This window comes from Erinaceus europaeus, chromosome 2 (genome assembly GCF_950295315.1).
Source record: "Erinaceus europaeus chromosome 2, mEriEur2.1, whole genome shotgun sequence".
Classification (NCBI taxonomy): domain Eukaryota; kingdom Metazoa; phylum Chordata; class Mammalia; order Eulipotyphla; family Erinaceidae; genus Erinaceus; species Erinaceus europaeus.
In genome coordinates this window covers 125,301,098-125,315,880 of record NC_080163.1, presented here as the reverse complement: position 1 = coordinate 125,315,880, position 14,783 = coordinate 125,301,098, and the positions used below count along the sequence as shown (strand labels likewise).

Here is a 14,783-nt window from a genome sequence, read left to right as displayed (position 1 = left end):
AGGGTTAATGGTTTACAGTACAGTTGGTGATACATAGGCACAATCTCCCCATGATAAGTGTCTACAAAACATTCTCACCCCCAACTTAGGTCCTTTTCTGCCATTGTGCACCAGGACCCTGAAGTCCTGTCCCCACAAACCCTCCCCCACTCTATCCCCTCCCTAGCCCACTCATCCCCAGAGGCCTTTGCTTTGATGCAATACACTAAAACCAGTCCAATTTTTATTCTGTGTTTTCCCTTTCTATCCTTGTTTCTTAAGTTCTTCCCATGAGTGAAATCATCCAGTATTCATCCCTCTCTTTTTGGCTTATCTCATGTAACATGATTCCTTCAGGTTCTATCCTAGCTACTAGGGTTATTGCTGGGCCTTGGTGCCCGCACAACAAATCCACTGTTCCTGGTGACCATTTTTTCCTTTTATTTAAAAAGTTTCTTTTATTTTATAGGACAGAGAAAAAATTGAGAGGGACAGGGAGGTAGAAAGAAAGAGACACTTGGGGGGCCTGGCCGTAGCTCAGTGGGTTAAGCGCACGTGGTGCGAAGCACATGGACTGGCTTAAGGATCCTGGTTCAAGGCCCTGCTCCCCACTTGCAGGGGCGGGGTTGCTTCATGGGCGGTGAAGCAGGTCTGCAGGTATCTGTCTCTCTCCCTGTCTCTGTCTTCCCCCCTCTCCATTTCTTTCTGTCCTATCCAACAACAACATCAAATCAATAACAACAATAATAATAACCACATCAATGATAAAACAACAAGGGCAACAAAAGGGAAAAAAATAGACTCCAGGAGCAGTGGATTCATAGTGCAGCCACTGAGTGATAACCCTGGAAGCAAATCAGTGATAACCCTGGAAGCAAAAAAAAAAAAATATATATATATATATATATATATATATATATATATATATAAAAGAGACACTTGCTGCATTGCCTCATCACTCATGAAGCATTCCCCCTGCAGGTAGGGCCAGGGGCTTGAACCTACATCTTTGTACATGGTAATGTGTGTACTCTACAGGGTATGCCATCACCCAGCCCCCTCATCTAATTTTACAAACACCCTGTAAATCACATGTTTTGCCCCTTGACAACAGAAGGAAAAGCTTATTAAATGATGCATTTTTTCATTTATTCAATAATACTTCCCGAGGACTGACTATGTACTATGCACAGAACAAAATGCTTATCATCACAGGGAAGACAAGTGTAAAAAAAAAAAAAAAGATAGTTCCATGAAATATTAAATTACAGGTTGGAACAAGTGCCTTAGAGTCACTGTAAACTGAATTATTAGGGGGGAGAAATATGTTAAGAGTCCAGAAGTGCAGGATTAGACAGGATCACTTCAGGACCTTTGCATCTGCCTTATCCTCTGCCTGCAGTGGTCTTGCTTCTGATTAGGGGAATCACAAAGTCATGGTCTGGTCCCAGGTTCTCTTCTCTTTGGGTGATCTTGAACATGCCACTCTCTTCTCTGGGCTTTAGTTTCCTCTTCTGTAATTTGAGGAACTGAACTACACCAATCTCAAAGGGTCCTTGCAGTTTAACCACTATGATATAGTAAGCCCCCCCACCCCTTCTTAGCGAAAAAACCCCCCAAAAACCTGTTACTATCATTCGGATAGCTTTGTTTCCATTATTAAAGTAGAAATGTAGAGAAAAATTAAATGAGAAGTCAATCCAAACAATAAATCTCCCTCATAAACTCATTGTAGTCTTGCTCTTCACATTATTCAGTATTTAACCTGAACTCTACCTCAGGAGTACTGACAATAACATGACAATAAAACAGCAACATACTGAAAAATATTAAATAATAGTACAGCAGCAGCCAATATTTATATAGCACCTACTGTTAACCAGGCTCTCTTGTGAATCATAGGTGTGGAATTTTAAGTTAAATATGACATTAACTATGAGAGATGTGTGTGTTATCTTTATGGTACACATTCTATACCTCATTATACAGAGGAGGAAACTGAACTACAATGATGCTAAGTACTTTGTTTAAAGTCCCTCAGCTGGTAAATACGAGAAATGACGAGTAGTAGATGCTCAAATAAACATTTGATCAATTATGTTTATTCCTTCTCTGTGTTGCAATGTGGACACTAAGGTACTGCACAGAGTAAAGGCTGATTGTAGCTAAAAACTGATGAATTTTTTTCTTAGATACTTTTTTCCAAGTAATAGTGATTGTATGTTTCTTTTCTTTTTAGTAGTGGTAGATTTTCACAGATAGACATAGAAAAAGAAATTAAAAGTCCACATAATCACACCACCTGCCACATTGTTAGTATTTGGTGTACTTCTCCCAGATTCTTTTTTATGTAAATTTTAACATGGTGTTGCTCAGACAGCATATGCAATTTGCTCTGCTGCTTTCTGCACTTGCGTTCTGTAACGAACATTTCCCATGTTATTATGAACTCATTATAAACATCTTTGTAATGACAGATGAAGCCTTTTTACAGGTGAATCATCCAGCATTTAAAAAGTGAGAACATTTTCTTCTAAGTACATGTATTTCCCCTGTGAGGGATAAGGCAGCTCAGAACAAAAGTAACAAGAACTTGGGCCCAGTGATGCCCAGTTATGATCTCTTGGGAGTCACCTTTAATTACTGAACTTCCCTTTTAACTGAGAATAAGAATACCAGTACTAGAATAGTTGTTTCTTATACTTAATGTGAGCTCAGAGCAAGATGATGTTAAAGCAGTTTTAAAATATAAAGCACAATTTTTAAATGTAAAGCAAAGGTTAACACATTATCATTTGGTAACACATTATCATTTCCTTTGAAAAACTGATTCTTTCAGAATGCAGAAATGGGCTCGAATTTAGTCACACTGGCATCTACAACAGCAAAAGCACTGAAGGGAAAAGATGACCATGTCTACTGCCATCCAGAATTGTTTGATGAAGGTAAAATGGATCTTCTTGCCCTGTTTGGGGAAGGGAAAAATAAAGACTCCTGAGGTCTCTTTACATAATATCTCAACCCCATACAGAGGAAAGCTCTAGTGATGCCCCAAAGGACAGCAGTTGGGGATAGTTGTCTTTTGGGTCTTCACACATCTCCTAGATAGGCCCTGGGATGGATACTGGACATTTCTCTAAAAATTCTGTTATTTGTGAGTTAGCAACAGCTCTTCAAATGTCTATCTCTGTTTCTTCATAGTACCCTAAAAAAAAAAAAAAAGAAGGATTATTGGTCCCATTTTTTAAAAAATTTCTTTATTGGGGAATTAATGTTTTACATTCAACAGTAAATGCAATAGTTTGTACATGCATAACATTCCCCAGTTTCCCATATAATAATACAACCCCCACTAGGTCCTCTGTCATCCTTCTTTGACCTGTATTCTCCCCACCCACCCACCCCCACAGTCTTTTACTTTGGTGAGATATGCCAATTCCATTTCAGGTTCTATTTGTGTTTTCTTTTCTAATTTTGTTTTTTCAGCTTCTGCCTGAGAGTGAGATCATCCCATATTCATACTTCTGTTTCTGACTTATTTCACTTAACATGAATTTTTCAAGGTCCATCCAAGATTGGCTGAAAACGGTGAAGTCACCATTTTTTACAGCTGAGTAGTATTCCATTGTGTATATATATACCACAACTTGCTCAGCCACTCATCTGTTATTGGACACCTGGGTTGCTTCCAGGTTTTGGCTATTACAAATTGTTCTGCTAAGAACATATGTGTACACAGATCTTTTTGGATGGATATGTTGGGTTCCTTAGGATATATCCCCAGGAGAGGAATTGCAGGATCATAGGGTAGGTCCATTTTTAGCCTTCTGAGAGTTCTCTAGACTGTTCTCCACAGAGGTTGGACCAATTGACATTCCTACCAGCAGTGTAGGAGGGTTCCTTTGACCCCACACCCTCTCCAGCATTTGCTGCTGTTACCTTTTCTGATGTATGATATTCTCACAGGAGTGAAGTGGTATCTCATTGTTGTCTTTATTTGCATTTCTCTGACAACCAGAGACTTGGAGCATTTTTTCATGTGTTTCTCAGCCTTTTGGATCTCGTCTGTGGTGAATATTCTGTCCATGTCCTCCCCCCATTTTTGGATGGGGTTATTTGTTGTCTTGTTGAGTTTGGCAAGCTCTTTATATATGTTGGTTATTAAACTCTTGTCTGATGTATGGCATGTAAAGATCTCCCATTCTGTGAGGTGTCTCTTGGTTTGGGTAGTGGTTTCTTTGCTGTGAAGAAGCTTTTTAATTTGATGTAGTCCCATAGGTTTATACTTGCCTTAATCTTCTTTGTAATTGGATTCATTTCATTGAAGATGTCTTTAAAATGTATGCAGAAAAGAGTTCTGCCAATATTTTTCTCTAAGTATCTGATAGTTTGTGGTCTAACATCCAAGTCCTTGATCCACTTGGAATTTACTTTTGTATTTGGTGAAATACAGTGGTTCAGTTTCATTCTTCTGCATGTTTCAACCCATTGTTTCCAACACCATTTGTTGAAGAGACTCTGCTTTCCTCATTTAATAGTCTGGGTCCCTTTGTCAAAGATTAGATGTCCATAGGTGTGGGGGCTTACTTCTGGGCTCTCAGTTCTATTCCACTGGTCAGTGTGTCTATTTATGTTCCAATACCAAGCAGTTTTGATGACAATGGCCCTATAATACAGTTTGAGATCTGGGAGTGTGATGCCTCTGGTCTGTTCTTTTTTCTCAAGATTGTTTTGGCAACTCTAGGTCTTTTCTGGTTCCAGACAAACATTTGTAGCATTTGTTCTATTCTCCTAAAAAATGTGCTTAGGATCTTGATGGGGATAGCATTAAATTTGTATATGGCTCTAGGTAGTATATTCATTTTGATGATCCATTTTTCTTTTTCAGAGAAAACTATGCTATTGAAAGGTTGAATTAGCCACAGAATGTAAACCTCTGGAACAGAAGCCATGCTTACTAGAACCAGTTTTCCCCTCCTGGTCTCTATTGAGATTTGGGGCTTTGTCATTTGGGATGGGGTAGGGGGCTTGAGGGGGCATGACTGCATCCCTAGCCTCAGTCCACTAGATGCCAGTAGTACCCCCACTATGAAATGGAACCACCAAAAATGTGCCCAGTGTCCCATCAGGACAACACCCTGATTAAAAATCCTTGCCCTAACATGTAAGTCTGGGGTGGAGACTTTGCTCAGTGTATTAACAGCACATGACAAAAGTCTGGCTTAGAGGAATTCGTGCTCCACCTTTACATACGGAAAGAAGAGCTTGTCCATGGACACTGGGCTCCAGAGTGGCAGGACATAGTCTGAAGTGAGAGTCTCACTCCCCTCTTCAGCTGTCCCATACTGGGTTCAGGCAATTGGAAGAGCACACAGGGATGGGCACTTTCTGAGTGTATATACATGAATTTACTTACCAAGAACCACTTCTCTAAGTGATGCCCTGTGGATAAGTGCTGTGCAGGACTCTGGCCTCTTCAGTCTTCAGAAGCAATCTTGGTCCTAGTTTTTAAGGCATCAGCTTCCATGGTCACATACCTGTCACACTCCATGGGCAGATAAAGGCTAAAAAGCAGGGTCTTAGTGTTTCAGAGAAGAGAATTTTGGTTTATTGTCTCAATCTTAGGCAATATTGAAGCCATGACAATAGAGAAATTCCTCATTCCCCCTTCTTTTGGAGCTACCCATTCAGGATAATGTGAAGTGCTAGCACTCTGTCAGGTCCTCTCCTTGGGGCTTCTCAGCCACCTTCTCCTTTCATCCTGATGGTCTCACCTGTTATGTTTAACATTAGGTGAGTTCATACATATAAGAGCCTTGGATTAAGATCTGGCCTTTTATGAGAGTTCAGTAAGAGGTAGCTAATAGTAAAATCACTCTGGAGCAGGTGTTTGCATTCACTGTTCTTATTGTAGAGTTCAAAGCTGTGAATAGTTTAACTTGCCTGAAGAGAGGCAGCATGACAAGGGTCTGAACTCAGATTCTCTAACTTAAAAAAAAAAACCTTAACTACTGCATTTATACTTTTATGAAATGCATGCTGTAAATATTGAAAACATTCTGAAATGACCTCTTTCACTTAATAACTGTAGTCTTAGTATACTTTTTCCCACATCCTAAAGATTCTTTAGGAGCATGATCTTAGTAACTATGCAGAATTAACAAAAATGAGTCATACTGTACTTTACCAATTGCCTATAATCTGCCATTTACAGTGTGGGGGGAGAGGGTTAAGGGGTTCTGTACCTGGCTTAAAGAATCCAAAGCATCTTGGGAAGTCTCAAGTCTACTCAACTATGGGCATCCCCCTGCCCCATTTAAGTCCATGAGTGGTCTCTTCTCAGGTTCACCTTGTGCTGCCTCTTGGAAGCTTTCTGATTATTAATCATGAGTGGGAGTGGACTTTCTCTTACCATCTCAATAGTGCATTTCTCTTCATTCCACATGAACCTGACCATCATCTATATCTTCAAACCCTCTCTAGGAGGCCTTTATGCAACAAGTGTTTCTCTCTTTGCTTCTTTTTTACTTGCACATTTTATTTTTACCAGCAGTTGGTTCCAACTACCTGGAATGTTTCAGAAGAGGGGAACTATTATTTTGTTCTCAGACATGGGAATTTAATTTTATGTAAAAATATAAATATGCATGCATTTACAAAGGCAAATTTTGTAAAGGCAAATTTTCTAATTTTATTAGAAAAGAATCTGATATAGTGATGTATTTACATAATGGGATCTAAAATGTCTACTTAAAGATTAACTCTAAGGAAGTTAGTACTGAAGCAATGTTTCTAAATCTTTCCTATTCATTTATAACATTGTAACATAGCACAGGTAATTCTGCAATTAGTCCTTTAACCTTATAATATAGTTACCGTCTCTGTTACTAAAAGTTTGGAAATACATTTTACATGATTTTATATGAATACACCAGATTTCTGTAACTATTTCCCATTGACACTCCTTTCCATGGATTCAGGGGTTTCTTTTTACACATCCCACCCCTCCCCCTCCCCTCCCCACGTATATGCATACTGAAGTACTTTTTTAAAAAATTTATTCCCTTTTGTTGCCCTTGTTGCTTTATCGTTGTAATAATTATTGTTGTCTGTCTTCATTGTTGGATAGGACAGAGAGAAATGGAGAGAGGAGGGGAAGACAGGGGGAGAGAAAGACAGACACCTGCAGACCTGCTTCACCGCCTGTGAGGGGACTCCCCTGCAGGTGGGGAGCCAGGGGCTTGAACCGGGATCCTTACGCCGGTCCTTACGCTTTGCACCACATGCGCTTAAGCCACTGCGCCACCGCCTGACCCCCTTTAAGATAGACACCTGCAGACCTGCTTCACCGCCTGTGAAGTGACTTCCCTGCAGGTGGGGAGCCGGGGGCTCGAACCGGGATTCTTTTTTTTTTTTTTTGTCATGCCTCATCTTGCAGAGGTACTTTTTTATTTCTTTATTGGGGGGTTAATGTTTTACTATTGACAGTAAATAAAAATAGTTTGTACATACATAATATTTCTCAGTTTTCCACATAACATTACAACCCCCACTAGGTCCTCTGTCATCCTTTTCCAGGACCTGTATTCTCCCCCCCCCACTCACCCCAGAGCCTTTTACTTTGGTGCAATACACCACCTCCAGATTCTACTTGTGTTTTCAACAGAGAGATTTTTAATGGATAAGTATATAATTTTCATTGTTTTCTTCCATTAAATTTTAACCAAACATAGCATGCTTGAACAATCTAAAATTAAACTAAACAAAAAAGTTCTAGCAAATATTATTAGCTAGGCATGTATTAAATTTTTTTTTTTAATTTAAATTTTTAATTTAAGAAAGGATTAGTGAACAAAAGCATAAGGTAGGAGGGGTACAACTCCACACAATTCCCACCACCCAATCCCCATAACCCACCCTCTCCCATGATAGCCTTCCCATTCTCTAGCCCTCTGGGAGCATGGACCCAGGGTCGTTGAGGGTTGCAGAAGGTAGAGGGTCTGGCTTCTGTAATTGCTTCCCCGCTGAACATGGGCGTTGACTGGTCGGTCCATACTCCCAGTCTGCCTCTCTCTTTCCCTAGTAAGGTGTGTCTCTGGGGAAGCTGAGCTCCAGGACACATTGGTGGGGTCTTCAATCCAGGGAAGCCTAGCCAGCATCCTGGTGGCATCTGGAACCTGGTGATTGAAAAGAGAGTTAACATACAAAGCCAAACAATTTGTTGAGCAAACATGGATCCCAAGATTGGAATAGTGGAGAGGAAGTGTTGGGGAGGTACTCACTGCAAACTCCAGTGTAATCCTGCTTTCAGGTATATATTCTGCAGTAGTTTATGGACACGTGTGCGCATACGCTCTCTCTCACAGAAACTGGTGTACGTCTAGGCTATGGGACTTTGTTAGAAAGTGAACCACCCGAGATGAAATTAGAGTGTACTATAAAAGGAAAGGTCTCACCCGAGCAATGAAGCTGAAGGGTTGTCATTCCACACGTGAAGTCTCTGGATACACTCTGAGGTGAAGCATGTTGAGATGGCAATCGTTGCTTTGGTTAGGTTGTGATCGGCGGATGCAATATTATTTGGTATGGATTGGGAGAAGCATACGGGAAAGTGAGCCCTATCCATGGGTGCCAGGACTGGGGGAAGTAGGGGCTCTATAGTGAGGATGTGAGGTTCCTGCTGTCTTAGGGTTCAAAAAGACAATCAATAGTTAATATTATCATCACATTATTTGTTAATTGGGTTAACTTTGAAAAGTCCCTTTGTTATGGTTTGCTGTACAGTACCCAGTAACTTGTACATAGCTGTGCTATTGGAAGCCTCCAATCTACTTGGTCTAGGCTTTTGAGAGAGTCCGCATATCAAATACGTAGCCTATCTATTAAAAAGATTCAGTTTGTCTCCTGAGAACCTTTGAGACATACAATTGATTTCCCCCTCTCATATTAATTAACTACTGATTTATATGTCTACATTTTGCTAGGAGTGTACATAAACACCATTCCCATCACCAAAGGACCGTGACCCATCCCTCCCGCCCATTCCCACCCCCCACTGGCCCAGAAAGCTACATGTCTACCCCTCACCACTGGGTTTTTTCTTTGGTGCCCTACTTACAATTTGATCAGGTCCTGCTTTTAGTTTCCCTTTCAGATCTTCTAAGTCAGCTTCTGTTGATGAGTGGGATCATCCCATACTCATCTTTAACTTTCTGACTCAGTTCACTTAACATAATTCCTTCTAGCTCTGTCCAAGATGGGTCAGAGAAGGTGGGTTCATTGTTCTTGATAGCTGCATAGTATTCCATTGTGTATATATACCACAGCTTTCTCAGCCATTCATCTGTTGTTGGGCACCTGGGTTGCTTCCAGGTTTTAGCTATTATGAATTGTGCTGCTATGAACATAGGAGTACACACCTCTTTTTGGTTGGGTGTTATGGAGTCCTTGGGGTATAACCCCAGGAGAGGAATTATTGGGTCATATGGAAGGTCCATGTCTAGCCTTCTGAGGGTTTTCCAGACTGCTCTCCACAGAGGCTGTACCAATTTACATTCCCACCAGCAATGTAAAAGGGTTCCTCTGTCCCCACATCCTCTCCAGCATTTGTTGCTGCTGTCCTTTTTGATGTATGCCATTCTTACAGGAGTGAGGTGGTATCTTAGTGTTGTCTTAATTTGCATTTCTCTGACAATCAGTGACCTAGAGCAGTTTTTCATATGTTTGTTAGCCTTTTGGATCTCCTCTGTGGTGAGTGTTTTGTTCATTTCCTCTGCCCATTTTTGGATGGGGTCATTTGCTTTTTTGCGGCTAAGTTTGCTGAGCTCTTTATATATTTTGGTGATTAGTTTCTTGTCTGATGTCTGGCATGTGAAGATCTTCTCCCATTCTGTGAGGGGTCTCTCTGTTTGTTTAATTGTTTCTTTGGATGTGCAGAAGCTTTTCAATTTGATGTAGTCCCATTGGTTTGTTTCTACTTTGGTCTTCCTTGCAATTGGGTTTGATTCATCAAAGATATCCTTGAGGTGTAGATGGGAAAGTGTTTTACCAATGTTTTCCTCTAAATATTTGATTGTTTCTGGTCTGACATCTAGGTCTTTGATCCATTTGGAGTTGATTTTTGTTTCTGGTGAGATAAAGTGGTTCAATTTCATTCTTCTGCATGTTTCAACCCAGTTTTCCCAGCACCATTTATTGAAGAGAGCCTCCTTCTTCCATTTAATCCTTTGGGCCCCCTTATCAAAGATTAGATGCCCATAGGTGTTGGGATTTACTTCTGGGCTTTCAATTCTGTTCCACTGGTCTGTGTGCCTATTTTTGTTCCAGTACCATGCTGTTTTGATGATGATGGCTTTATAATATAGTTTAAGGTCTGGGAGTGTGATGCCTCCATTTCTGTTTCTTTTCCTCAAGATGGTTTTGGCAATTCTAGGTGTTTTCAGGTTCCAGATAAATGATTGTAGTGTTTGTTCTATTCTCTTAAAGAAGCTTGGTGGAACTTTGATGGGTATTGCATTAAATTTGTATATGGCTCTGGGGAGAATGTTCATTTTGATGATATTTATTCTTCCAATCCATGAGCATGGGATATCTTTCCATTTCTTGGTATCAGTTTCTATCTCCTTGAGTAACGACTCATAGTTTTCAGCATACAAGTCTTTCACTTCTTTGGTCAACTTTATTCCTAGGTATTTGATTGATTTTGCTGAAACAGTGAATGGGAGTGATTTCTGGATGTCTTCTTCTTCAGATTTAGTGTTTGCATAAAGAAATGCCACTGATTTTTGTACATTGATTTTGTAGCCTGATACCTTGCTATATTGCCTAACAACTTCCAGTAATTTTCTACTGGATTCTTTAGGTCTTTCTATGTATACTATCATATCATCTGCAAATAGTGAGAGCTTGACTTCTTCCCTTCCAATCTGTATCCCTTTGATTTCTTTCTCTTGCCTGATTGCTATGGCAAGAACTTCCAATACTATGTTGAAGAGTAACGGTGACAGTGGGCAGCCCTGTCTAGTCCCTGATCTGAGGGGGAATGCTTTCAGCTTCTGTCCATTGAGTATGATGTTGGCTGTAGGTTTGCTATATATAGACTCCACTATCTTGAGGAATTTCCCATCTATTCCCATTTTTTGTAGAGTTTTGAGCATGAATGGGTGTTGGATTTTGTCAAAGGCTTTCTCTGCATCTATTGAGATAATCATGTGGTTTTTGGCTTTGCTTTTATTGATGTGATGAATGACATTGATTGATTTACGGATGTTGAACCAGCCTTGCATTTCGAACCGGGATTCTTATGCCGGTCCTTGTGCTTTACGCCACCTGCGCTTAACCCGCTGCGCTACAGCCTGACTCCACTGAAGTGCTTTTTAAGAGCTTTAAAAACTTGCAGTAGTCTCTGATTTTAATCATATACTTATCTTTGATTTCTATCTTGGGTAATTAAAGTTATTTATGAACATAAAAACCTGACTATCTTACCTTCCTCCCAAACTTTCTAATAGAGCTAGGGTAATTATTAGAGCCCTATGACCACCTTTGATCCAGTACAAGACTTAAATCAAATTCAGGGATCCTGGCCTGGGAATTGTTTTTTTTTGTTGTTTTTTTTCTTTGGTAGAAAGAATGCCCTATCTGGCATGGAAAGCAGATGTTCCCATGTCTCAGTGAAAGGGACTTCATCAGCTCTGTTATTCTCTCTAGGCTTAGAGTTGCCTCGGATCAATTATGAATACAATGGAAAGCATTACCGATATGTTTTTGCTATTGAAGTTCAGATGAGTCCCATCCCAAACAAGGTACTGATTCTTGTGGTTTTCCCTGCAACTGTCATAATTGAAAAGCTGAATTCTCAGATTCTCAGACTGAGTGACCTTGATCTGAGAAGGGAGATCAGGAGGGATGTCCTTTGGGGAGAAGGGGTAAGTCAGAGAATGAAGTAAATTTGAATCAAAGCTCATTTGATGCAATGCAGGACCATTCAGAAGAGTCCTCTTTAGTAGACTGAAGCTCAGGATAGAGGTCATGGTGAATTTTAACTTTCTGTTTCTCTATTTAATACCTCTTTACAAAGCATTAACAATTTGCTGCAGTGTGGGAGGCACTAAGGATAAAGAAGTAAATACACAGGGCAGGGGTAGATAACATAATGGTTATGCAATGAAACTCTCATGCTTGAGGCTCCAAAATCCCAGGTTCAATCCCCTGTACCACCATAAGCCAAAGCTGAGCAGTGCTCTGGTTAAAAAAAAAAAAAAAAGGACCAGGAGGTGGCACACCTGATTAAGTGCATATACTTACTACAGAGCAGAAGTACTAGGGTTCAAGCCCATGGTCCCACCTGCAGGGAGACAGCTGCATGAGTGATGAAACAGTGCTGCAGGTGTCTATCTCTCTCCCTTTCCTTCTACCCTCCTTTCTCAATTTCTCTCTGTCTCCATCCAATAATAAATAAATAAACAAATAAATAAATAAATAAATAAAGTGAATAGGAGGATCTCAACCCTTACCCTCAAGGAATTCACCCTTTCAGGTAGAGATGTAACCAAAAACACAGAGAATTTCTTTTGTGTGTAATTATTTATTTTTTATTTTTATTTATAAAGTAGAAATATTGATGAGACTATAGGATAAAAGGGGTACATTTCCACATAATGCCCACCCCCAGAGCTCCATATCTAATCCCCTCCCTTGTAACTATTTATTTTTAAGCATGTGAGATTCCACCACTTCTGGTATGACTTTTTCTTTTCATTTCACAGAGAGAGAAGCAGACAGAAAGGAAGAGACCCCTCTGCACTGTTCCACCATCCATGGAGCTTCCCCTAGTGCTGTGTTGCTCCCATGTGATTCTGGTCTTTATGCCTGATATGTCCCACACAGTAGGTGGGTGCTCTATTAAGTGAGCTGTCTCCTGGAAACTTATTTTGTTTTCAGAGTTACTAACTTGGACTGGGAAATAACTCAACCTGTTAGAGCACCAACTTGTATGCCTGAGGACCAAGAGGCTACAGGTTTAATTCCCAGCACCACTTTATACAAGACTGAGCAATGCTCTGGGCCTCTTTTACTCTCCTCCTCTCTCTCTCTCTCTCTCTCTCTCACAATAGGTAAATAAATAAATCCTTAATAACTAAAATTACTGTTTTGTTGAGTACTTTTTGTACCCCAGGGATGATACAAAGTACTGTACAGACGTATCTTTTCTCAATATCTTCATTTTACAGAATAAAATGTAAACTTAAAAAAAAAGTGCAAATAATGCAGGAATATACAATGCAGTAAAATTAAAGTCTCTCAGGAATCAGGCGGTAGCACAATGTAGCACAAAGCACAAGGACTGGCATAAGAATCCTGGTTGGAGCCCCTGGCTCCCCACCTGCAGGAGAGTTGCTTCACAGGCAGAGAAGCAGGTCTGCAGGTGTCTCTCTGTCTCTCTCCCCCTCTCTGTCTTCCCCTCCTCTCTCCGTTTCTCTCTGTCCTATCTAACAATGACGACCTCAATAACAACAACAATAACAACCACAACAATGAAAAACAACAAGGGCAGCAAAAGGGAAAATAAATAAATGAATATTTTAAAAAGCAGTTTATAAAAAAATTAGTCTCCCCACCACACACATACACACAAATTCCCTCTCTCTCTCTCTACATCACTTTTGATAAATCCTCTACCTTAAGCAGAACTGAAAGGGATTGAGGCTCAAGGAATTATACTTTTATTTTTTTCATGGGGCCTCTAAGTTGACTTTTTTCTTTTAGTTATAGAGAAGCAGAGACAAAGCAGCAGAGAGAAAGTAAAAGACAATCCACAACATTGACACTTCCTTGGCAATTGTACTTTTAAAACCAATGAAAGAATCATATTATACTTTAAATGTTTGTATTGGATATATTAATTTAACAAAAAAAATTGCAGCATGGGGCCAGGTGGTGGCACACCTGGTTGAGTGCACATTACAATGTGAAAGGACATAGGTTAGAGCCCCCTAGTCCCCACCTGTAGGGGGAAAGCTTTGAGAGTGGTGAAGCAGGGACGCAGGTGTCTGACTCTCTCCCTCTTTGTCTCCCCCATTCTCTCGATTTCTGGCTGTCTCTATCCAATAAATAAAGCTAATTAAAATTTTTAAAAGAAAATTGCAACATGGTGTTGAAATCCTGGTGTATTCGGGATTTTTCTTTTTTGAAGAATTTAGTTTGCAATTATCAAACAGTGGCAAGAGAACCTATGCTTAAAGGTAGAGACAAAAGCTAGCTACTCTGATTTCTGCTGTTAATCAACCAGAGGCAGATATCACTTGAAGTCTACATTTTGGAGGCTTATTTCCTTTTCTCTGAAGGGCCTTGATGTCGTCTGCTTCATAGGGAATAAGCACCCTCGGCAATAATTCATTAGTGTGTTCTTCTTTGGATGTACAGATACTAAAATATGACCTTCTCACAAAATCATCCTTGAACTGGAGGGAAGAGCACTGCTGGCCATCAGAACCTGTGTTTGTGCCCACTCCTGGTGCTAAGGAAGAGGATGACGGTAAGATTGGGAAGAACAGACGTCAATGGCTCTACTTGTGAGGACCTCTCAAACAGAGAATTTTTTTCTTATTTTTCAAATTTTTAAATATTATTATTAGTGATTTAATAATGACCGAAAATATTGTGGGATAAGAGGGGTACAATTCCATACAGTTACTACCACCAGAGTGTCATATCTCATCCCCTCCACTAGAAGGTTCCCTATTCCTTATCCCTCTGGGAATATGGACCAAAGATCTCCATGGGGTACAGAAGGTGGGAGGTCT

General features: G+C 40.2%; 1 protein-coding gene across 1 annotated transcript in view; it reads left to right on the top strand.

Moving 5' to 3' along the window:
* Positions 1-14,556, top strand: part of BCO1 (beta-carotene oxygenase 1) — a 50,442-nt gene extending 35,886 nt beyond the window's left edge. Inside the window, exons 8-10 of the mRNA XM_060171988.1 lie at positions 2,819-2,924; positions 11,689-11,783; positions 14,404-14,556. Coding sequence (XP_060027971.1) covers positions 2,819-2,924; positions 11,689-11,783; positions 14,404-14,556 — 354 coding nt within the window. The remainder of the gene's footprint in view (positions 1-2,818; positions 2,925-11,688; positions 11,784-14,403) is intronic.
* The last annotated feature ends 227 nt before the right edge of the window (positions 14,557-14,783 follow it).